This window comes from Cornus florida, unplaced genomic scaffold (assembly GCF_030987335.1).
Source record: "Cornus florida cultivar Cherokee Brave unplaced genomic scaffold, ASM3098733v1 CherokeeBrave_3.0.0_Hap2_Chr02, whole genome shotgun sequence".
NCBI lineage: Eukaryota > Viridiplantae > Streptophyta > Magnoliopsida > Cornales > Cornaceae > Cornus > Cornus florida.
This window is the reverse complement of record NW_026775572.1, coordinates 19,586,521-19,610,263: the sequence shown is the minus strand read 5'-3', so window position 1 is coordinate 19,610,263 and position 23,743 is coordinate 19,586,521. Positions and strand designations below refer to the sequence as shown.

The 23,743-nt window shown below is 34.6% G+C and overlaps 4 protein-coding genes across 5 annotated transcripts; 1 reads left to right on the top strand and 3 right to left on the bottom strand.

The window, feature by feature from the left end:
- LOC132294090 (ABSCISIC ACID-INSENSITIVE 5-like protein 7) lies at nt 1-5,205 on the bottom strand. Of its 2 annotated transcripts, XR_009477965.1 has the most exons (6): nt 4,996-5,205; nt 2,687-3,932; nt 1,921-2,008; nt 1,331-1,402; nt 1,160-1,189; nt 636-658 (listed from the first exon to the last, which is right to left on the bottom strand). XR_009477965.1 is itself a non-coding variant. In XM_059791814.1 (5 exons), the coding sequence occupies exons 2-5, from the start codon at nt 3,818-3,820 to the stop codon at nt 584-586; spliced, it is 1,311 nt and encodes a 436-aa protein (XP_059647797.1). In that variant the 5' UTR covers nt 3,821-3,932; nt 4,996-5,203; the 3' UTR covers nt 1-583. The 2 variants fall into 2 exon arrangements, 1 of the variants encoding a protein (XP_059647797.1); XM_059791814.1 differs by lacking the exon at nt 1,921-2,008 and having other exon boundaries at nt 1-658; nt 4,996-5,203.
- A 6,676-nt stretch (nt 5,206-11,881) lies between these two features.
- Nucleotides 11,882-16,739, top strand: LOC132294088 (pentatricopeptide repeat-containing protein At4g33990). The gene is made up of 3 exons (XM_059791813.1): nt 11,882-12,184; nt 13,639-13,806; nt 14,140-16,739. The coding sequence occupies exons 2-3, from the start codon at nt 13,799-13,801 to the stop codon at nt 16,589-16,591; spliced, it is 2,460 nt and encodes an 819-aa protein (XP_059647796.1). The 5' UTR covers nt 11,882-12,184; nt 13,639-13,798; the 3' UTR covers nt 16,592-16,739.
- A 1,983-nt stretch (nt 16,740-18,722) lies between these two features.
- On the bottom strand, nt 18,723-19,307 carry LOC132295777 (serine/threonine-protein kinase BSK3-like). Its single transcript, XM_059794062.1, has 2 exons — nt 19,227-19,307; nt 18,723-19,013 (listed from the first exon to the last, which is right to left on the bottom strand). Exons 1-2 carry the CDS (start codon nt 19,305-19,307, stop codon nt 18,723-18,725), a joined length of 372 nt encoding a protein of 123 aa, XP_059650045.1.
- On the bottom strand, nt 19,041-23,539 carry LOC132294087 (NAC transcription factor 25-like). Its single transcript, XM_059791812.1, has 5 exons — nt 22,287-23,539; nt 21,609-21,688; nt 20,312-20,895; nt 19,410-19,555; nt 19,041-19,319 (listed from the first exon to the last, which is right to left on the bottom strand). Exons 1-4 carry the CDS (start codon nt 22,316-22,318, stop codon nt 19,475-19,477), a joined length of 777 nt encoding a protein of 258 aa, XP_059647795.1. The 5' UTR covers nt 22,319-23,539; the 3' UTR covers nt 19,041-19,319; nt 19,410-19,474.
- Nucleotides 23,540-23,743: the final 204 nt, after the last annotated feature.

Sequence of the window (23,743 nt, the reverse complement as noted above, 5' to 3'; positions counted from 1 at the left end):
TTTAGTACCAACTAAAAATATATATATTCAATTCAAGAAAATGCATCACAATATAGAACACAACATAAAAATACAAACTCAAGTTTTATAATAAACACATATTTTACATCTTCCTTGAACCCAATAGGAAACTCCCCAAACCAGTCCCCAAAGGTTTGCTGCTTCAAAAAACTTCTTGTTCCTCAGTCAGACTCCTCAGATATGCCATTATCAGTTTATGTTTTTGTCTTGTAACCATATGAACTTCAGAGATGAACTGAACAAAAGATCCCAATGACAAAAAAAAAAAAAAAACTCAGATATTTATGATGGTTAACTAGTCCTGGAAGTAGATGGTAAAAGTGAGACCACACTTCCTTTCAGAACTATCCTAGTTGTTTTGGTAGTCAAAAGAGAAGCAAACAGACATCACACCAGCTTCAATCTACAAGATTAATCTAATCTCAGTCCCATATTTTACATACCACTCTTTGTTTCTATACATACAGACAATTACCCTTTGTAGAACAAGATATGAATCAGATCAAACTGTCCACTTCTTTTATTTGACCTGGGGACAAGTTTGTGTATTCAAGCATCAGCTCTACCAAGGGCCTGTCAATGTCCTCCTCAAGCAGAGTCTTTTACTACCCCATGGCATTTTCTGCGCTTCGGAAATCTGCAAAGAAACAAATGCAGATGGTGAATCACTTGTACTAGTGGCCAAATAAAACAAGGAACAAGCAATGTTCCTAATTTACAAGGACCACCGTGTTAAATGAGAATTTCTAGCAATAACGGCTTTTGCCTTGACGGAAAACATATGTTCCAGTTGGTCACTATTCAAATGAGCTCAATGAGTCAATCATGAAGTCTTATGGCAGCTAAAATTTTAATCCTTTTGGACTGCTATTCTTATTGCAGTTGGTTGTCTTACAGAAGTATGAAAAATAAATAAATCCAAAGAAAAAAAGAACCAGACAATTTGTAAAGAACTAAAAAGGTAAATGCCCAAAATATGCAACAACATATCTTTTTCAATTATCATACATGAATGATGAGACATGCTATCAGGATTCTTGTGCAACTCTGCATATGCTCTCCCTTTTTTATGTATATATAATATAATTAAATACAATGATTACTGTTATGGAAAACCATAAAGCAATGGGACATGTACCTGATTTTTCTGCATCTCCATTATTTCTGCCTGCAGCAACAAAAAAGTACAAGGAAGTTGTCACAACAAAAATCTTTTAATAACATTATCTTAAAATAAAAAAATAAAAAAGAAGAATAAATTAGTAAAAGTTTAGGAACACAAAAAGTTTAAATGGAATCAGTAATATACCTGCTTTTTCTGCAAATCTTGGTTAATTTCCTTCAGTTTTGCTACTTCTGCTTCCAATTCTAAGGTATATGCCTGTAAGAAGCGAAAACAGAAAACTAACATAAGAACACCAACAAATCATCTGTTGTAATCAGCAAACCTTCAAGATGACAACAATCTTTTTCTCTCTTCTTCTGCTGCTGCTGCCATTTTTTTTTTTTTTTTTTCATGACATACTCACCCGTTTGATGTAATATAGCTATTACCCTGAATTTTTCATTATTGTTCGAGTGAGCAAACATTATTTCATTTTCTTGTCATATATTTCTTTCATATGGCAGTGTTTTACTAAGGCTTCTAGAAATAAATAACATTTCAATTACATACTTGCATAGAATTATTGGGCTGCTACACGTTCATGAATGATAACTAATAAGAGATTCATAACAACCAGAAATAGAGACAAAACTCCACAGAAATTTCTGTCCAATAATTTTTCCTTCACTATTATCATCATGTGCCATATCAACTTTTATGCTCTGGAAAGTATCCAATATCGACCTTTCTTTATGGCTTTAAATTGTTAATCAATTGATCTCGATCAATATTACCTTTTCTTTGCTTTCTTCCTTTTTTGGTCACGGGGAGACCTCAACATGAATTTATTTAGCCTAGAAGTTGAGCACAGCCACCAGTTTCCTGTTTGTCATCAATTGATTTCACTTTTAAAGAGAGAATTTTTATCCAAGAAAATAAAAATCTCAACGTCATACAAGCCATCTTATTTTGAATTTCAGATTACAACAGCACTGGACTTCGACACTACATTTCTGCCCATTTCTTTTTCTACTACAGCATTCCAAGTTTCAGGTGAACTTTGGAAGCCATATGAAGAATTTATTAGAAACAAGCTGTTCTCCAACATGTAGTAACTGGAAATTCTAGATATTAGGAGGAGGTAAGGTCAATTCTAAATAAAAATTATGAGATTGTTTGAATCGGGAGTTATTGGCTGGTGAATAGGCTGGCCTTATAATTGTTTCTCAAAATCATTTTTGTTACAAATTGAGTGGGTGTGCACATACTAAGCTTTCTTATGAATGATCTGCAGTGCACTTAGATATGCAAAAGGTTACTGCAACGCCACACATCACAAACATTTAAAGCTAGCATGAACCATGAAGTCCTACTGAATCATAAAACATGATTCAATTAACCAACCCCACATAGTTGTGAAAAGGCTTTGTTGAGTTATGAAACATAAAGCCCCTGATTAGCTTCAATAATCACAAAAGAAAACTGACTGTAAATAAACTATGGTTCAAGTCAAAATAGAATAAATGGCTAAAAATGTATAATTGCTATTAGTATATTCACCTGCTTCCGAGCCCGTGACCTTGCAGCAGACTCTCTGTTTTTAATCATTCTCCTATGCCTTCTCTCCACCACTTTCTCCAGACCTCCGTTGCCCTTCCTTCCCCGTGTACCTTCACTAAACATATAAGAAACTGGTGATAGCGAAGATGTATTTATGTTACTCTTTGAATTGACATCCGTAGGCAACTGATTCACAGGAGATCCTGCAGCAACTATAGCATTCGCAGAACCTAAACCAGCCATGCTCACTGCTCCACTCTGTATGACAGCACTTTGAACCAAAGCATTGTTCATAGGAGGATCAGCCATCCCAACAACTGCACCCCTTGTTCCTGGGCTAGCCAGCTGACCATTGTTCACCAAATGCATAGGAGAGGCAAAAGCCAAAGTTGCTTGCTTGGGAAAGAGCTGCTGCTGCTGTTGTTGCTGTAGTTGTTGCTGTTGTTGCTGTAGTTGACAAGATCTGGCTCCACCTACATTCAGTCCTAAACTAGAGGACTGATTAGGAACTAAATTATTATTCTCCGTGGTATGGTTAGCCAAGACTCCATTGTTCCGAGTTGGCTGCTGAAACCCAAGAGTCAAACCAGTGTTGCTGTTACCTGGTCGTGATATTTCACCATAAAATCCACCATTAGTCTGCCTTGCAATTGGTTGAGTATCTTCTCTTACTATCCCTGCTCTCACCAGGAACTCCTCCAGTGTCATCTCTCCCAACGTCTGTTGCCTCTGCGGCAAATTTGATCCCCCACTACCACCCCCATCTTTTGCGCTGCCACTTTCTTTAAGCAAGTCTCTCCAGACTTCATCAACAGTTTTCTGGCTAAGAGTCCTTGGCAATGAAAGTGAACCCTGTTTCTGCAGATTCCCACCAGGAGTACTCCCTTCTGTTCCATTAGGGAAGGAGGCCATCGCTTGCATCTCTTCAGCTGTCCAAATGTTCTTTAAAAGCTCGTCCATGTTCATCGATCCAAAGTCCTTTCCAACCCCACCCATGCTATTTTGGAGCTCATCAAAGGTCAAGGAGTATATGGAGGACTGTCTGGCCAGCGGAAAATTCCCCACTGGTTTCCCGCCACTGCTTTCTGGCTGTGGTGTGCTATTGAAATTCTTGAAGTTTATATAAGATCCCATGTCTCAAGAATGCAAAAAATGGCAACAGCTGGACCAAAATCCCAAATTATTATATCTTATATACCCAGGCAATTGAAGTAGTTCTAGCAACAGCTGACCCAAACCGTCTTACCTATACATGAAATTGAACAATATCAAATACAACCTCAGTTCCTTTCAGCTTCCTATCTTCATTTTCAAACCCAGAATTCATACAAACATGTAAAGAGTGCGTGAGAAATTAAACAAAAATATTCAATTTCCACATATGGACAAATTCCAATAACCAAATTCAAATCACTATTATGTTTTACTTGAAACAGTACCACCATTCCCAAATAATGACGAAACAAACTCAATTACAAAAAGCCATAAATATCATATCCTACACACACAGTATTCAGTCAAGTATTATATAATATATATAGAGCAGAAACACCATTCAGGATCTTATATGTCAAATCAAAAGAAACTCAAATCTAGCTTGTGATTATATAGAGCATGAAAAGCAAGATTTTACCCACAAAATAAAATAAAATAATGAAAAGCAAGATCTCTCACATGAATCCGCTGTCAAGAATCGAAACTAGTAAAGACAAACAAGCAGTAAAAACTAGTCTATTCATGCTGATCAGAATGTGCACATTTTTTTTTTTGGTAAATATCAGAATGTGAAAGCCTTCAAGTATTAAAATTCAGATCCAAACATAACCAAAGCACACAAAACAATAAGCAAATCAAACACAACATTCAAGTTACAACTTATCAATACTGGTATCAATTCAGAACCAAACTCAAACATGCAATTTATACATTAAGTTTATAAAAATATATCCATTATCCGACCATAAAATCCAAAATTAACACCAAAAAAAAATTGCATTTTACCCCATTTCCTTCTCAAAAAACCTTCTCAAAAAAATTACTTTCATCTCCAAAAAGAAAAAGTTAAAAAAAAAAATGGAATAAAAAATCTACAAACCCTAGCCAATTTTACAACTGTATTTCACTACAACTAACAAAGAATTTGACCCAAAAAAACATTAATAATGATAAAAAAAACCAATTATCATCCGAATGTAATTTCTGTAATGATCAATGGCTCTTCATATGAGAGATGAATAGAAATACACCCAAAATATCAAATTAGGAAAGTGTAGAGACTGAGACTGAGACTGAGATATGACGCAATTTACCTTTTTTTTTTTTTCTTTTTGGGATAAAATTTGGGATGAGAGAGAGGGGGTAGAGAGAGAAAGTAAGAGAGAGAGAGAGAAAGAAGGTGGTGTTGGTGTGTCGTTTCCTTCTTCTTCGCCGGCTAGGGTTGTGGTGGAGGCGACAGGTGTCTTGAGCCGCCTCAACACGAGTCGCCATTTAAGGACCTCTTTTTTCTGTGGAAGCGTTGAGATTTACGCTCATAAAATAATCAAATTAAATCAGGGGAGTGCAACGTGGACCAATCATTGTGCTCAGTGGTTCTTGACTTGATGTGTGGCCAATAGAAGCTCGCGACGTGGGAGAATCTGATCCGTTCTTTCACCCTTTCCGACATCCTCATCACGTTGTCCAAATCATTTTGATCGCTTCACTTAACGGAGTGGAGACGCGAAGGCCTGGAGTAAATGTGCCGCCCTGGGTGTGTTGTACGCACGCCACGTGCAGCCAAAACATTGCCTTTCACTTTGCCGCACGTGAGCAACTTTTTTTTTTTTTTTTTTTTCCTGTTAATATTGTCCTATCAGTGTTTTTTTTTTTTTGTTCTGTTTTTTTTTTTCCATGCAAAGTCATTAATGGGGATACAGTGACAAAAGTCAAATAAAAAAAAAAAATTATACAAATCATGAAACAAAATAAAAAAATTGAACGACGGGTCCAAATTTGTTAAAAATAAGAGCCAAAGTTCTGTAACGGAAATCACTAAAGAAGAAAAGCAGCAATAGGAGACTATCATTAAGACAACAGCTCTAAAAGTAAACTCACAAGATACTCCGACAGGAAAAAATCACCCAAATTCCGTACATGATCAAATCAAGAACAAAGATTAGATCAAATCGAAAACAACAAAAACCAACTTAGATCAAGATCTAATCGGAAAAAAAACAGATCCACCCATATTAACTGAAAACAAGCCAAACATGAGCAAATTTAATTGAACAAAAACAAAAACGACGTGAAAAACACCTATAGAGTGAGCTTATTGAAACACACCAAATTTATTGAAATCGTGGCTATTGGAGAAAGGGAGAAAGAGTAGAGAGTCAGTTACAGACTGCAGGTTTTTTAGTTCATTACTTAAAAAGTGAAAAGAAAAGAAGGGAAAATTTTAAAATTTTGTATGTTAGGTTACAAATTAAAAATTGGAAACAAATGATAAAAAATTATGTGGTTCACTGTTTTTTTAACAAATTGTATTGCTTAAAATTTAAAATAACCTCCTTTTTGACATGATAGTTTTTATCTTCTCTCATGTCAATGAATTTGTAAAAATTACTTAAGAGAAAGAAAAAAAATATCAGTTATAAAAAGTCTATTTTCAGATAATTGTCTTTTAAGTTTTGTTTGAATACATAAGAAAAAAAAAAAAAAGGAAATAAATAATAGTATAAGTTATGAGATAAAACAAAAGAAAATAAATGATAACAATAATCTTTATTGATATTTAGATAGGTAGAAGAAAAGACAAAAGATATTATTCTTGTTTAGATATCACGAAAATAAATGATAACAACCAAATTATTATTATATCGATTTATATATATATATATATAGGATTTGAGTATAAAAATATTACTTAAACATTATCACTTCTCTCTAAATGAATCATACCCTATCTCTCCCTATTATTTATTTTTTCTCATTTTTAACCAACCAAACACATCCTCACTGTCCTTTCTTTTATTTTCTTTCCATATCCCTCCAAATCTACCCCATCCATACTTGCCCTTATAGCTATCATAAAACAATTTTATGTTTTCTAAATGCTTGAAAAATTTTTTTGAGTTACAAACCAAACATGTCCTTACTTTTCCCTTCATATTTCTCTAAAAATTTTCATTTCATTTATTTTCAAATAACAAAAAATAATATAATATTTCTTTCGTTTTTTTATTCTTCCACCAAACTAGGCCTAAATAAATTTTTTTTTTTATAGAAAATACACACTCATTTAGAATGTCCTGCAAACTGCAAACTGCAAACTGCAAACTGCAAACCCCAAACCTACCTCGTACCAATGGAAGGGCATCCTAGTAACTTCTATAATACTTCCTCTTCCGAGTAGGCAAGCACAAAGCAGAACAACCTACAGCTGCTGGAGTGGGGGCACATGATTCTCAGAACCGATTCGTATGGAAATAGCAAAGTCTAAGGATCAAATTCTTGTTAAGATTTATCAACTTGGCAATGTTTGAGTAACAACTCAAGCTATTTTAGACCTTATTTGGCAATCATTTTTGTTTCGTGTTTTTTGTTTTTTTTTTTTTTTTTATCTTAAATAGAAACAACATTTTTTTTTTTTTATCTGTGGATCGTGTTTAACAATAATAAGAGTTATATTTGTTGTAAGATTTTTTTAAGAGCAATTTTTTTAGTGTTAATCACTACGTTATTTTGCGAAAACAACTCAAAACATCAATTTGATTCTTCCAATTTTGACCTCTTCGAAAAGATTTCAATATTATTCAAATATATTGCAACAAATGTTATTCAATTTACAATTTCAAAGGTGAAAAACAAAAAGTAAAAATGCTTGTTAATTTATCTTCTGATTCTAGAATCATTTTCAAATATCCTAAAAAACATGTACAATATTTTATAATTATTCAATGACAATCATGTCCATTATCAACATATTTTGCTTGCATCATTCCAAAAAAAAAAAAAGCAATATTTTCTAAAGAGAGGTGATATTCGCATTTCACTTTTTTTATTTATTTTTATTTTTTTTACGTTTGCACTCCAATCTAAAAAAAAATGGCAATTCTAAATAATTATTTTTTAAAAATGACACAACTGGAAAATTCTCTTCTTATCTCTAATCTTTAATATTTTGGGTCTCTTTAGACAAGAAAAAAAAACTTACAGGACAAAAAATATATATGTTGAATAAATTGTCTCCTTTGACTGTATGAAAAAAAGAAGAGGATTAAAAAAATAATAATAAGTTATTTCTATTAAATAAATTATTTCTTTTGACGGGATCATAAAATTACCAAAAGAAAAAAGAACACTTGAAAAAAGTGAACTTTGTTGAATTAATTACCTGAAAAAAAAAAAAAGAAGTCATTATTGAATAAATTATCTCTTTTGACTGTAAAAAATGAAATTATCTGTATAGATCGAATAAATTATCTTCTTTAAGAGGGCTTCCGAAAAAAAAGTATGTAAAAAAAAAAAATTTAATTTGTATGAAAGGTAGTTATGACATTATGAAATGACAATTTTTGCCTACTTATCGGTGAGTAGGAAGTTTATACTTACCCCGATGTGACGCAAAATTAATGGAACATGTGTCCCTACAATACATGATAATAAAAATTAAAAGATTTGAGAAATTATCCGAATTAAACCCAATATGATCCAAATGTAACCTCTTCCCCTCTCTCACTACTCTTTTTGTTCAGGGAGTGAATGAGAAGGGAATTTTGTCGAAAAAAAAATATTTTAAGTTAAATTTTTTAAATAATAATATTACAAGATACAAATAAAGTTTTGGATGATGAATACAAATAATAATTATAAATGTAATGATACATAAATATTTGTTTTTCCCCTAAAGAAAAAGAAGATCAGAAATAAGTAATAACAATCTATTTTACAATCAACAAATCATCTATCAAATCATGTGAACCAGATTTTATGTAACTTAGTGTACTTTAAATAAAAATAATTGATAAGTATATATAAGGATTACACATTATATCGTAAAAAATAAAAGTCAAGACTTCCGCTGTTAGCAGATTAGGATTTCACCGGAATAGTTTGAGAGAGAGAAAGAGATAGAGAGTTAAATTACGATTTAATTTGCATCAATTTGGGTTGATCCAGTAAGCATTCAGTTTTTTTAATTTTCATTTTTTATTTTAAGAATACTTGTCACATTACTTTTGCGCCACATCAGGAGTAAATATGTATTTCCTACTTACCGATGAGTAGACAAATATTGTCCATTATGAAATAACTAATGATGAATTCAACTATTTTCTTATTACTTTTTTAAAAGAAAAAGGTAAGTGAAGTGTAATAGAGAATATCGCCATTTTTTTAAAACAGCAAATTATTTGTACAATGCCAGCCTTAAAGCCTATAATTGTCTAAGATAAGTGTCTAGTTGCCTGCCCCCATCAATTCCTTTAAGTTTAGGTCTTGTGACTATACTCCCTAGTAGGAGTGTTTCACGCGTTAGTTGGGCCATTGATCTTAGTCGATCAAGGATAAACATTCGTTGTTTACGCCATGAATTACGCGGGTATGTAATCCTTTTCGCTCCGAATGCTTTCGCACCCAGCATTGATAAGGACCGGGAGAGTTGCCTTCGCTTTTAAAATTCCTTGGTACATTTGTGGATGTAACCCTACACAAAATTCCACTCTCCTCCGTGTTCAAGTTTGCACTCTTTCCCTACCCTAACGATTATCCCTTAACATTTTTATCATGAAAATAAGAAAATAAAAAAAAAATTTGTGAAGATACTTCCAAAGGAGAGGATAAAAAGAGGGTGCGAAGTGGGCATTAAATGGAACAAAAGTCTAAAGCCCATTTCAAAATCGTACAAGTGATAGTGCAGTGGGTATCAGACTATATCTGTGTATCACATTATAGACAATGCAAAGTCGGTCAGGGTGACACGACATCATTTGGGTCACATAATGGAGTGCCCTTGCAAGTTGCAACATGTGTCTCTCCATTATTGATTCGCAGAACAAACAAAAGACCTTTACGGTGGGCCCCCACACCGTACCAGGTCCAACTTCAACTGTTACGTCCATACATACGCTTCCTTCATTTTGCCCACAGTTGAGGCATTTGCTGACCCAATACAATTGTTGATCCAACCCCTAATGGTTTGGACACAAAAAAATATCCCCAGCCCCTATCGTAACTTTTTTTCCGCACTCCCCAGCCCCTATCGTAAAACTTTTTTACAGTGTGGCTTACATGATTGATAAGCGTCTTAGTGACAATGTTGTTATACAACAGTTCAAATTAATCTTATTGATTAAATTGGTATGTATTTTACTCTGAAGTTTCAATGGAATTCGTCCTAAAATATTATTTAAAAATTATTTTTCTTAATTTTCGATGTTTGAGAGAATTCAATGTTAGAAAATTATTTTCCTTGTAAATCATTTTATCTCCAAATGACTTAGAATTATTTATCAAAAAAGTTTTCGCAAGTCATTTTTCACATGCGACTTTGGACCTTGGGTCGTCTAACCATCTTAATTCTAATTGAAAACTCATATAAACAACTAATTTTTTTGAGTCTTCATAATCTAAAAATCTAATCTTTAACATTTTCTCTTTATACATATACATAGAGTGAAAGGAGAGAGAGAAAGTGATACAAATTTGAATCGGTATTGTGAATGAGAGTAAAATTTGTTTAGCATATATAAGAGAGAGAAATTAATTATGTATGAAAACTGATTTAAAAAATGTTTTATAAACTATTGTCATATACCAAAAAATATAACAAATAAAGAAAATATTTTACATGATTTTTTTTTTTTTTAAAAAAACATTTTACATCCAAACAAACATAATCTTAGTATAACAGGCCATTAATATTTTACAAAACCAGACAAAATGTTTGTATTGGAAACATTTTTTATTTATTTATTTTAAATTAGTTGTATATGATACTGACAATTGGATCAACCATTGCATTCAATCCTCAAAGCACTAAACTTTTTGATTTCTAATGATAAATAATTGATATATTTACGTGAACTTTTGTCGATTTGGATATTCTAACGTATAGTGAATGAATTTGACCTTAATCCTGCCACTCCTTGGGTGAGAATCAAATAATTTACCACACGCTTAAAAGAGTAATGATGGTCATAAAATGCATGAGATAAAAATGTGGCCCACGTTTTCTTATATCTGGCATTAGTTACCAATCAGATTTAGTACCCACCTTTTTTTATATTTCTAATGATAAATAATTGATATATTTACGTCAACTTTTGTCGATTTGGATGTTCTAAACGTATAGTGAATGAATTTTACTTTAATCCTTCCACTCTTTGGGTGAGAATCAATAATTTACCACACGCTTAAAAGAGTAATGATGGTCATAAAATGCAAGATATAATTCTAAAATTTTTTCACACTGCATTCTTTTCGTAACCTTCTATCTTAAAATCTCAACTCATACAACATTTTTTCATTTTAAATTTTTACTCCGAAATTATCAAATATAACATTTAGAAAAATAAATTTAGATATTTTGACGCATACTCTAAATATTTTTCATAATTTTCCATATAGAAATATTGTAAAATACTGCCATAAAAGTTTAACATATCCACACATATAAATATGGAAAAGACTTGTCTCATCGGTGAGTAAGTCATTCTTACTTACCGCTGATGTGGTTCAATCAATATAAAAAAAATGATAAAAAGGGACAATAAATTTTTTTTTTTGGAATAAATCCAATTATCCACTATAATTTCCTAATTTATCACTTTGCGAATTATTTGTGCATTTGTGATTGGAACACATCAACAATCAATAGAAATGACCTACTCACCTATGAGTAGATAAGTCTTGTCCTATAAATATTAGCTTGCGTTCCATAATTTTTTTTTTTTTTTTAGCTAAAATCCATCATTTGTTCATAACAAATATTTTTCATATTAATTAATAACTAAATATTCCTTTCAAAGAGATTATTTATAGAATTTTTTTAAAAGAAAATTCTATAAAAATTTCATTCTTTGTAGGCAATATGTCATTTCAAATGTAACTGTCTTAAAAGAAAATCCTTTAAAAAAAATCCAAGAATCATAGGCTTTATTACCAAAAGGCCTCAAATCTAAATCACCCGAGTCTATTCCCTCTTTGCCCAATCTGGTGCATCAAAACGGCGCAGTCTTAATTCCCTCTCTCTCTCACAAACCCTAATCCCCAAAACCTGAGTGCTGACCGTTATTTGCTTATCACAACTCTGTCTCTCTCACACACACAAACCCTAACCCCTAAAACAGGGCCGGCCCTGGCCCAAGGCGACCAAGGCGGTCGCCTTGGGCCTCAGATTTTAGAGGGCCTCAAGGGATGGAAAAAATAAAAAATAAAAATAAGTTAGGGCAAGTTTCAGACGATACAATCTGCTTCGACACTCCGCAGGGCGCCTCCGCTATCTCCTCAGGTGACAAGGTTTGTTCATCCTCTCTCTCTCTCTCTTCTCTCTTCTCTCTCCTTTTGCATGAATCGATCTTTAATATATGTTTCTTTCTTTCGTTCATCTCATCATTTGATTTGTTCTAACTTTGGTTCGTTTGATTCGGGCCTTTACCTTTGTTCCAATAGTGAAAAGTAGCTAGGGTTTTGTGTGTGTCACTGTCCGTGATGGCTATCAAAAGCTGAATGAATATATTATGGTTCTGTTAGTATTTTAATAAATGTGTGCCTTTCTACATGTGTCTTTCATGGCGATCAAGTCCATAATCTATGGAAGGTACTTTTTTTTTTTTTTCCCTCTCCCTAAGTCCACTCCAATCTCACAACAGCAGCAACCATACCCCTTTTCCTCATAATTTTTTGCGTTTTCACATTCAATCCCACGAAAATTAAGGATCCCTTCTCGTGGGTTGAGATAATAATTAACTTTTTCGATCTCTAAATTATGCTCATACTTAAAAGTGCCAAATTAAGGGTTTTTTATTTTTATTTTTATTTTATTTTTATATGAAGATACAGACCACCATTATTGATGTTATTTGAAGTTGGCTCAGCTAGAATTTCAGTTAATAATACTGTCAAAACACTTGCCAACAGAATGTACAAACACATGGAAATCAAGAGCAGGCTTTAACAAAACAAAAGTTAATGGTTTTTTCTATTAATTTGCACAGGTCTTCTGTAGCAATGATCAATCAATCACTGTGGGTAATTGGCTCCCAAAAAACACACACACAAAGTGCAGTGTAGGTAATATAAAGAGTGAAAGAGACAACTATATATGATAGTGGATGACACATATAACCTAAAAGTCCCACTACTTCTTCAGTACTACAAGTTCAGCCTCCTATATATATATATATATAGTCACCTCATCACCACATATTTTTGGCATATGTAATCATCAAATTTTAGTTGCTATATAAACAATGCATGTAAAAGAAGCTGCAGTTTTCTGTTCTCTTTCATTTTTTGTTTTGTGCCAGTGAAAATTTTGCACTCTTTAATCGATAAATTTATTGTTATTAGTTAGCTGTCTTATGCACACTGCACATGCACACAATTTGCGCACTATTTATCGGTGGTGATAAAAATTTATAATTATTAGTTAGTTGTCTTAAGCACACTGCACAAACGCACAATTATTTATTGGTGGTGATAGATTTATACTTATTAATTAGTTGTCTTATGCTCACTGCACAAACGCACAATTATTTATTGGTGGTGATAGATTTATACTTATTAATTAGTTGTCTTATGCACACTGTACAGACGCACAATTATTTGTTGGTGGTGATAACTTTATAGTTATTAGTTAGTTGTCTTATGCACAATGCACAGGGGCACAATTATATTAGATATAGAATTTAAAAACTTCGGGTTAAAATTTCGCACTCTTATAATTCTTTTTTGTGTGTGTGAAACTCAAGGGCCTCACATTTGAAAGTTCGCCTAAGGCGTCTCAAAATATTCGGAATCTCAGGGCCAGCCCTGCCCTAAAACCTCTCTGCTGGTCGCTTATATATGTTCTGTTCACAGCCAGCCATTCCGACTTCATTTATCGTCTGATATTGCCGTGAACTTACATGTATGTTCAGGTACTATTACTTATTTGTTATCGGTTTTTCGGTTTCCATAGCAAAATTCTACATGTTTTTTAATTACAAATTTATCTTCTACTTTCCAGAGTTACATGGGTTAACTCCAATCCTGCTTGTTAGATTCGTTTTGTGCATTTGCTCTTAATTTATGTTTCTAATATATATATATTTGATAAATGAATCATATTTATTCACTTTTCCCTGAAAAAAATTAAACTTTTAATGTCTCTATTCTCAAGCTCCTTCACACTTCTAGTATTTGTGCACAAGACACGCATATAAAACTTTTTGAATTTTTTGCTGATTTTGATATACTGTCTGTGTGCTCAGATTGGTGCCATCCTGTAAATGTAGGCATTTTCAGAAGTATATTCCATTCCTTCAAACCCCTAACTGGTCATATTCCACCACTGCAAGTTGTTTATTAATTCCTTCACATGGCATTGAGAACAAGAACAAAGAGATTAATTTTGAGCTTTTATTCCACTCATGCACCAAAACCCACCTTGCTAAGCACCTTCACGCCCTTCTTATTGTGTCGGGGAAGGTTCAAAGTACTTTTATTGCCAGTAGACTCCTTAATCTTTATGCCAATCTTGGCGATGTTTCTTTGTCCCGTGGCACCTTTGATCAGATCCCAGAAAGGGATGTCTATACCTGGAACTCCATGGTGTCTACTTATGTTCGCAATGGTCGTTTCTCTGAAGCTGTAAAGTGTTTGTATGAAATGTTACTGACATCTAAAGTTCGGCCTGACTTCTATACTTTTCCTCCGGCGTTAAAAGCTTGTGGTAATTTACTTGATGGGAAGAAGATACATGGCTGGGTTTTCAAATTGGGTTTTGAATGGGATGTCTTTGTGGCTGCTTCCTTGGTGCATATGTACTGCCGATTTGGTTCTGTAGTTGTTGCCAATAAAATATTTAATAATATGCCATTTCGAGATAGGGGTTCTTGGAATGCCATGATTTCTGGGTTTTGTCAAAATGGAAATGCTGCAGAGGCTTTGAGTGTCTTGGATGAAATGAGATTGGAGGGGATGAAAATGGATTCAGTTACTGTTTCGACTATTCTTCCTATTTGTGCACAAATGGATGATATCTTACATGGAAGGTTGATCCATTTGTATGTCATAAAGAATGGATTGGAGTTTGATGTGTTTGTGTCCAATGCCTTGATTAACATGTATTCTAAATTCGGTAACTTGGGGCACGCACGGGAGGTTTTTAATCAAATGATGGAAAGAGATTTGGTGTCTTGGAACTCCATAATTGCTGCATATGAGCAGAATGGTGATCCTAATACAGCAATTAAGTTCTTTCAGGAGATGCAGTTCTATAAAATTCAGCCTGATTTTTTGACACTGGTGAGCTTAGCTTCTATTATTGGGCAGTTTGGAGACTGTCCAAGTAGCAGATCTGTTCATGGATTCATCCTGAGGAGATGTTGGATTATGGAAGATGTTGTCATTGGAAATGCAGTTGTGGATATGTACTCGAAGTTGGGTATTGTAGATTATGCGCGTAAAGTTTTTGAAGAAATTCCTTTCAAAGATGTGATTTCGTGGAACACCATGATCACGGGTTATGGCCAAAATGGTTTTGCTAGTGAGGCCATTGAAGTATACTGCATGATGGAAGAGTTCGAGGGCCTCACACCAAACGAAGGTACTTGGGTAAGCATTTTACCAGCTTACTCTCATGTTGGAGCCTTGCAACAGGGTATGAAAACTCATGGACGGGTGTTAAAAACCGGTCTCGACTTGGACATCTTTGTTGGTACTTGCCTTGTTGACCTTTATGGAAAATGTGGGCGACTGGATAATGCAATGTCTTTATTCAATGAAATACCCAGGATGAGTTCGGTCCCTTGGAATGCCATAATTTCTTGTCATGGAATTCATGGGCATGGTGAGACATCTCTGCAACTATTCAGAGGTATGCTGGATGCGGGAGTGAAGCCGGATCATGTAACCTTTTTATCTCTATTAACAGCTTGTAGTCATTCAGGGTTAGTTGATCAGGGTCAGTGGTGCTTTCATGTAATGCAAGACTATGGTATTAAACCTAGTTTGAAACACTATGGCTGCATGGTAGACTTGCTTGGTAGAGGTGGATATTTAGGAAAGGCATATGATTTCATAGAGAGTATGCCTATAAAGCCTGATGCTTCAATTTGGGGAGCTCTTCTTGGTGCTTGTAGGGTCCATGGAAATGTTGAGTTGGGAAAATTTGCTTCAGATCAATTGTTTGAAGTTGATTCGGAGAATGTTGGCTACTATGTTTTGTTGTCAAATATCTATGCAAATGTTGGGAAATGGGAGGGAGTGGATGAAGTTAGAGCATTGGCTAGAGACAGAGGATTGAGGAAGACTCCAGGATGGAGCTCAATTGAACTGAATAACAGGATTGAAGTCTTTTATACTGCAAACCAATCCCATCCCAGGTGTGTGGAGATATACAAGGAGCTGCAGATTTTAAATGCCAAAACGAAGAGTCTGGGTTATATTCCGGACTATAGCTTTGTGTTGCAGGACGTTGAGGAAGATGAGAAGGAGCACATCCTTACAAGTCATAATGAAAGATTGGCTATTGCATATGGAATTATCAGCACACCTCCTAAGAGTACTATTAGAATCTTTAAGAACTTGCGGGTTTGTGGGGATTGCCACAATTTTACTAAATTCATCTCGAAGATTACTGAAAGGGAGATTACTGTGAGGGACTCTAACCGTTTCCATCACTTCAAAGATGGCACTTGTACTTGTGGAGATTTTTGGTGACATGAAGTATTGATATATTGGATGACATGAATTTTTGATATATTATTCAGAAACCCGATAAGTCAGATCGTTGTCAGTGTTAGTCTTATACAAAGGGTAAGAACATCAACTGCAATGAGAATCAGATTTATAAATTGTTTTTCTCTAAGACCCCAATGGTTTCTATTCTCATCCACACAAACACGCATGATGCATGTGCTACTGTTTTACTGTATGTGTCTATTGAAGCACTTCTACTTGCAGCTGCTTATCAATTTGCAATTTGTTCCTATTCATTTTAAGTATGTTGATTGACATTTCTCTTCCTCCTTTCACATTCTGTGAACATTTGTCGAGCATTCTTGCTTACCAAATTTTAAAAAGAGCTCCGGGGAAACGATCCTAATTCCATAAATTTCATCGTTCTATTTATTTTGATATCCCAAAAGACCCCTTGGTTCTTCATTTCAAGCAGTTGATCATGAATATCTACTGATTTTTAATGCCATTAGCTTAAAATCTCAACATACTTGGTATTTGCAATTGTTTGTTCAACAAATATTGCGGAGTTCAGTATATATATATTTTTTATAATTAATATATTCGTTGCAGTTTTTTGCGGTTTTTGTAAGAAACTGCTACTTTCGCTGTCTAAAAGACTCTTACACACAGTCGCCCTCTTGTGCTTTGTAGTTGAGTCATCCAGATTTGTTCCCCAAATGTTTTTAGTGACATTAGGTTTCACCATTGATTTATTTTGTTAAGAGGAAATCAATTGCTTTAGAATGTTGTCTTCACATATTCTTTATACCTTTTTATTTCTGATTACTTGAGAAGCATAGGATTTGTGTGTCCAATTTTCTTGCAGTGTTGAGTTGTTGGGCTTACCTTTGATAATTGATTGTGATCTATGCTGCAATCATTGTATTGATGAACATCTTATATGCTGTGTGATTTCACACAACCTGCATTTACATTGCTTTGCGGTACTCGGTTTTTGGGCTTGTCACTGTCAGGATTGAAAACTAATATCCGATGTCTTTTTTCTCAACTAGCTAGGTCTACATGAATTTTATTTTTTTCATTTCATTCGATCATACCCTCGGTCAAATTACATTTCATCCTATCATTCCATGTTGATAATATATTATCATTTACTCATTTATTTGGAATGATTGTTACGTACACAAACTCAAACTCATCCTCCAAATATGAAAAAGAGGATGAAAAACAAATAAATTGTGTTATTTTTGTTTTCCCCTATGAAGTAGAGACACGATATGGACACGCGAATATGGCAAATCTAAAAAAAATTAGATATGGGTACGACAGAATACTACAATTGTTTATATATATATATATAGATAAAAAAAAAATATATGAAGTATACTACAATTGTTTATATATATATATTTTTATCAATTTTCTGTAATATATGAATTCAAATGCAAAGTAAATAAAACACAAGATTTTACCAAGTATCTATGTTCAATTAAATTAAATTGGGTGGTCACGTTCCAGGCACGAGGAATTTAACTATCAAAATCTGGGAGGGAGTTGTACTTTTTGTACTTTAAAGGAGTTATTTGCAAAAAGGGGCATGATTGAAGGAGGTTTTTTTGCATTTTACCCGAAGTTCATGCAAACACCCTCACACATAACCCTTTAAAAAGGAGATCATATCATATATATATATATATGATTTATTAGAGATTGTCCTCACTGAGACTAACAAGGCAAATACTGAACAACAACATGGAAAGAACATAAAACAAGATTGTCCTCACTAAGATTAACAAGGCAAATATTGAACAAGAAAGAACATAAAACACTTCAATGTAACATATACATGGCATACGCAATCATGAATGAACTAACAAGACAAATATTGAACAAGAAAGAACATAAAACACACTTCAATGTAACATATACATGGCATACGCAGTCATGAATGAACTAACAAATACTCGCAACTTCATATCCTCTCTCTAACAAACATGCCTGATATTAGGCCCATAAGACCTCGACAAAGAAGCTGAGACTATCAAAACTAAGTAACATTTAGAATGTAAAATAGAGCAAATATTTCCCAATTCTTTGTCCTTTCAAGTTGATATAGCACTATCCAGTCATAACCTTCCCTATAGTGATATCAAACAAAACTCAACACACAGCCAAACAGAAGCAAATCAAAGAGGAAAGGGAACTGTGCATTGGTTGTCCTTTTTGGCCTCAAGAGCTGAGGAAGTGCTACTCTCGCTTCATTTTCCATTCTAAGAGCAAAAAGTGCAGCAGCCTGTAGATAAGATGGAATGTGCCAGGCTGAAGAAATGTCTCTGGCTAGCATTGCGTCATTAAAAGCTTCTTTAGCCATGTTGCTCATAAGATAAGACAAACTACGACGAGCAAATACTGTTGGGGATACCGTTCCAACATCAATGAACTACAAGTTAAATAACAAACTGTAATTTATCACATCAACTGGGAAAAGGCTATTTGTTCAAGTGAGTGTTATCCCACCATATCAGGTAAAAAACATGTCATGAAATTTTTATCAGCTCCCAAAGTAAATGTATAGATGTGGACATACAAACACGCATGCATTGATGCATACACATAAAAGAGCTTGTTGTAACCAACTAAAAATGATAATAACCTGCGTGTAGCACTCGATTGCAGTTTTAAAATCTTTTTCTTGGAAAGCAGCATCACCCTTTTTCTTTGACTTGTCTTGCATTTGAAATGAGATCTGCAATGTTGAAAAGCAAATCTGAGCTAGATTAAAAACAAAATATGTATATCGGTGCAATGGTAAAAGTTTATTTGATTAGCAAAAAACCTAATCTGTCATCACTCCTTCATCATCTCTGTAGCCAATGTTTTCCAATATTTGATGTACTGCAATCAAGGCCATTCTTGAGCAAGCTTCACTAAGTGGGGAGAACGAACCACTGCACGCCTGCACGCAATAGCATCAGATGGCACCTGCACAGTGGAAATAAAAAAATCATAAAAAACTAAATCCGACTATTGACAAAAGAAATTGGCAGTTCTGCTTTGACCAAACACATCAAATAAACCAAATAGCATGTTTGAACAATGCCTGAGATTTTCAAATGGTAAAGTCTTAAGCAACAGCAGCAAAAATTAAACAAATTTGTATCGACCATGAAGTCACCACATCCTCCTTCTTGTCATGTTTTTCATTTCAGTGAACTCTTATCCTGATCACACTTATCCTGACAAGATCAGTGACCTCCCTCCCCCACAAGAGTTTAAGAGAGAAGGAAAGGCACATGGACATAAAGTCCATCAACACTCTCGTTCCTGATTTTCTCCTCGTTTCTATCTTCTAACCACTTCTAATATACTAATCATCTGTCACTCAATTCCTTTTTATTAGTCTTTAATCTAAACCAAATTCTTTAACACAAATTGAGGCTAACCAAGGAAAAATTATGACTTTTTCAGTGTCATCTCACTTTAACTGAAAATAATAATTTAAAACAAAAAAAAAAAAAAAAAAAAAAAAATTTTGGAAAAAATAACATATTACCGGTAAAGGGCCTAATACAATTTACCAAACATTAGAAAATCAATCATACAATTAGGAAAAAAAATATTCAATCATAATTAGTGTTTATTTAAGATCATGAAATAAAACAGTTGAATTAATTTAAGAGGTAAGTAAAAAAGAAATTTCAGCCTAATGTATCATGCATGGAAACATCAATTACATACCCTGTTTTCGAGGTTAACATTCCTCCTTTTAGGAAGAGAGAGAGACAGTGATAAATCACTTCCATCATCCGTATCATTTCCCTTCTCTTTTGCTGACGTCATCTTGTTGAACCAGTCAGTAAATATAAATTCATCACTGGTCTGTCTTCTCTCTCGTGGTCCAGGGTATACCACACTCAAGGCCCAGTCAGTGTTTTCCTTGAGCTTGTACTCTCTCATTAGAAATTTTGTTTGTCCAACCTTCTTAACTTTCCTATCAAAACTATAAGATCCCCTCTCCCCTACCACTACCAATGCATCACTCACTGATGTTTTGTTCTCTTTTCTCCAAGTTCCATTTGTAGCCTCTCGCTGGTTCCTTGACCCCACCTTATGCAGTGGGGTTAGGAAATACATCATTCTATTATGTGTGCAGGAAGAGAAAGCTCCTTCTAGTTGGATCGGATCGAATTGATATATGTCTACCTCCTCAATGATTCCAGGAGGTATTTGATTCCCAGATACCTTCAACCGGAGGTACAGGAACAATTCCCATTCTTCAGGAATGAACCTCACACCCAATGGTTCCGAGTCTTTCCAGTTACCTGCAGGATAGATGTTAATTATACACCCCAATATAGGCACAGAGTTGAATCTCCAAAGATAGTAAATACCTTATCCATTTAGGAAAAGCCTAAACCACTGTTTAAGTCACCAAGAAAGTTGGCTTAGGGTTTTGAGGCCACTAAAATTATATCCCATTTCCAGCCCTTGTAAAACAATTTAGTTGATAAAATAAAGCTACAAGTGAAATTTGGAAACAACATATTAGGGCCAGTTCTGATATAGTAATAGGAACAGTCAAAAGCAGTTTAAAGAGTCTTCGGGCCTTCAATTGACAGACTATGTACTCTGTAGTTTCAACAGTAAGGACTCTCCTATGGTTAATTTGGGAGAAGTTATGGGACATTCTAAGAGGGGAAGAAGCTATAATGCTTCATTCAATTTTGCTAAGGATAAAATGGGAACAAAAAGAAGGTGAAAAGGACACTTGAGAAAACATGGTAACCTGTGATTATATATATAACACAAGGACATATAAAAGCTTGCAGAAAATGCAGACTGGCTAAAATACATAATTGGCGTAGCTGACACCAAATGGCTCTAAAAAGCTATGTGAGCTAAGTACCTTAATGATCGATATATGAAACTAAGAAGATATGAGCAAACTTTAAGAGAAAATTCATCAATTGTCAATAACGATGCAGCCTTATAATTTGATAAGAGTCTATGCTGATACAGAGGATAGGTTTTTTACCAGGCACAGATGAGGTATGTTTCCTTGACAGCACAGTAGATGGTTCACTCACTGCCTGTGGTGTTGGGTCCTCTTCACAGCTGTTATAAAAATAAAAAAACACATCAGGACTCACAATCAACAAGAACAGCAATAATCATCCAAGAATTGGATGAATTGAATAAAAGATGAAGAACACATTTTAAGGGTCAATCAAGAATAGAAATAAAGAAAGGTGAAGCAAAAACTTCAACACTCAGAAATTGGAGTTAATATACCGTAGATAATTCAGTGTTGTTTTGCTATAGGTTTTCCACATGATGAAAAGATGAAGAACAGAAAATTGAAATGAAAAAAATAAAAGAAAAAAAGAACAGCAATAAACAGTCAAGACTCAAACAAAAGATGAAGTACAGTTAAGACTCAAAATAAACACATTTTATGAGTCAATCAAGAACAGCAATAAAGAAAAATGAAGCACGAAGTTCAACACGCAGAAATTGGAGTTAATATAATGTAGTTAAATCAGTGTTGTTTTGGTATACGTTTTCCACATGAAGAAAAGATGAAGAACAGAAAATTGAAAATGAAAAAAAAAAAAGAAAAAAAAAGAAGAACAGCAATAAACAGTAAAGACTCAAACAAGAAAAGCACAAATGGTCTCAGAAAATGTAAAAACCAAAAACAAAATATTCATACCGAGAGTTGTATTTGTCATTCTCGCAAGCCATTGTTAATCTTCAACTGGTATAGAATGAGATTGAAAGTATATGAAGACGGTGGGACGTAGAGAGAGAAAGTATCAGAGAGAAGAACGAGAGAGAGTATCAGAGAGAAGGATGAGTTCAAAGCTCGTATTAGATGATATATATATATATATATATATATCTCAATGTAACAGATTTAGGGGCCGTTTGGGAGGCATCGGGAAGCTCTCAAACTACTCCCAAACGGGGCCTTAACAATCTTGAAAAAAAGACTTGCATCCAACCCAGGTTGGACGAAGTTTGTCCAACCTGGTACGTGGCCCAATAGAATTCCGACACGTGTTTATAATTATATAAAATTTAATTGGGCATTGCCCATATATTTTCGGGAAAAACCCATTTATGTGAGATTCTATCCTTTCTCTCTCTACAAACATCTTAATCAATCTCCTTCACCACGTCGTCCCAATTCCTCATCAACCCATCCCAGTCCTCCACCTTGACGGTATCTTCACGGCATTGGAGAGAATGGAGGATTTGCAGCCCGTGGATTGGATCAGAGCTTGTATTGCAATCGCCGGAGAAGAAGAGGCGCGTGTGCGCGTGTAAAAGCGTTAGATCTACTCGCATGAGCGCGTGACGGCGAGTGGTCGGAGAAGTTCATTCCGGCGATGTAGTCTGTGCTCGAAGTTCATTCCGGCGGAGATGGTGGGGATAGTGGCCTGCGAATACGTCTCTCTCTCGATTAGGGACTGCTATTTGGGTGTAATGGCTGCTGTGTTTGGGATTGATGGTTGTGCTTGGTGGGTGAGCAGTGGTGGGATTGATAGGCAATCGCTGCAGATTTTAGGAGAGAGCAAAGGGAGCGATCTTCTGAAATCGCTGTAATCGCTGCAGATTTTAGGAGAGAGCAAAGTGTTCGGTCGGGTCAAACCCATTTAAGTTGGGTAGTATTCAACTTAAGTTCAATAGTGTTTTATGGACACTTGTCATGTCCTGATTGGGCCACGTATCCAGGTTGGACAAGCTTCATCCAACCTGCGTTGGATGTAAGTATTGTCTAAAAAAGAAAAAAAGAAAAAAAAAAAAAAATTTAGAACGATATTACAGAAACAGTTAAATGGCGGGAAAAATCCCACGCACCTGCTGATCTCGGCTCGATCGTTGAGCAAACTCGAGCCGACAAAATACACTATACACTATATATATATATATATATCTACCTGTCTCTTAATAGATGAGGAAATCAGGCCAATGTTTTGATTCCTTTTACACAATCGAAAAGTATTTCCGACTGAGATCAAAGAAAGTGGCCGTGTTAATTTTGTTGTTGTCGCTCGCAGCCTCTTGTCGCAAAAGCATGACTAGGGTTTACACGTTAAGATAATGAAAAGAGAGGTAGGTGGCAGATGAGCTCGTAGTTGGATTTGTAATGGACCTGCGTTTTGG

Excerpts from the sequence above, each read along its gene's own strand:
- LOC132295777 (XM_059794062.1), bottom strand. The coding sequence starts at position 19,307 with ATGCAAGACAAGTCAAAGAAAAAGGGTGATGCTGCTTTCCAAGAAAAA. Across the intron at positions 19,014-19,226 it reads CAATCGAGTGCTACACGCAG|TTCATTGATGTTGGAACGGT; the intron begins GTTATTATCATT and ends TTTAACTTGTAG.
- LOC132294087 (XM_059791812.1), bottom strand. The coding sequence starts at position 22,318 with ATGGCTTGCGAGAATGACAAATACAACTCTCG. Across the intron at positions 21,689-22,286 it reads AATGACAAATACAACTCTCG|CTGTGAAGAGGACCCAACAC; the intron begins GTATGAATATTT and ends TTTTTATAACAG. Across the intron at positions 19,556-20,311 it reads ATGTTAACCTCGAAAACAGG|GTGCCATCTGATGCTATTGC; the intron begins GTATGTAATTGA and ends TCCACTGTGCAG.
- LOC132294090 (XM_059791814.1), bottom strand. The coding sequence starts at position 3,820 with ATGGGATCTTATATAAACTTCAAGAATTTCAATAGCACACCACAGCCA. Across the intron at positions 1,403-2,686 it reads GGTCACGGGCTCGGAAGCAG|GCATATACCTTAGAATTGGA; the intron begins GTGAATATACTA and ends CGCTTCTTACAG. Across the intron at positions 659-1,159 it reads TGGAGATGCAGAAAAATCAG|ATTTCCGAAGCGCAGAAAAT; the intron begins GTACATGTCCCA and ends GTTTCTTTGCAG.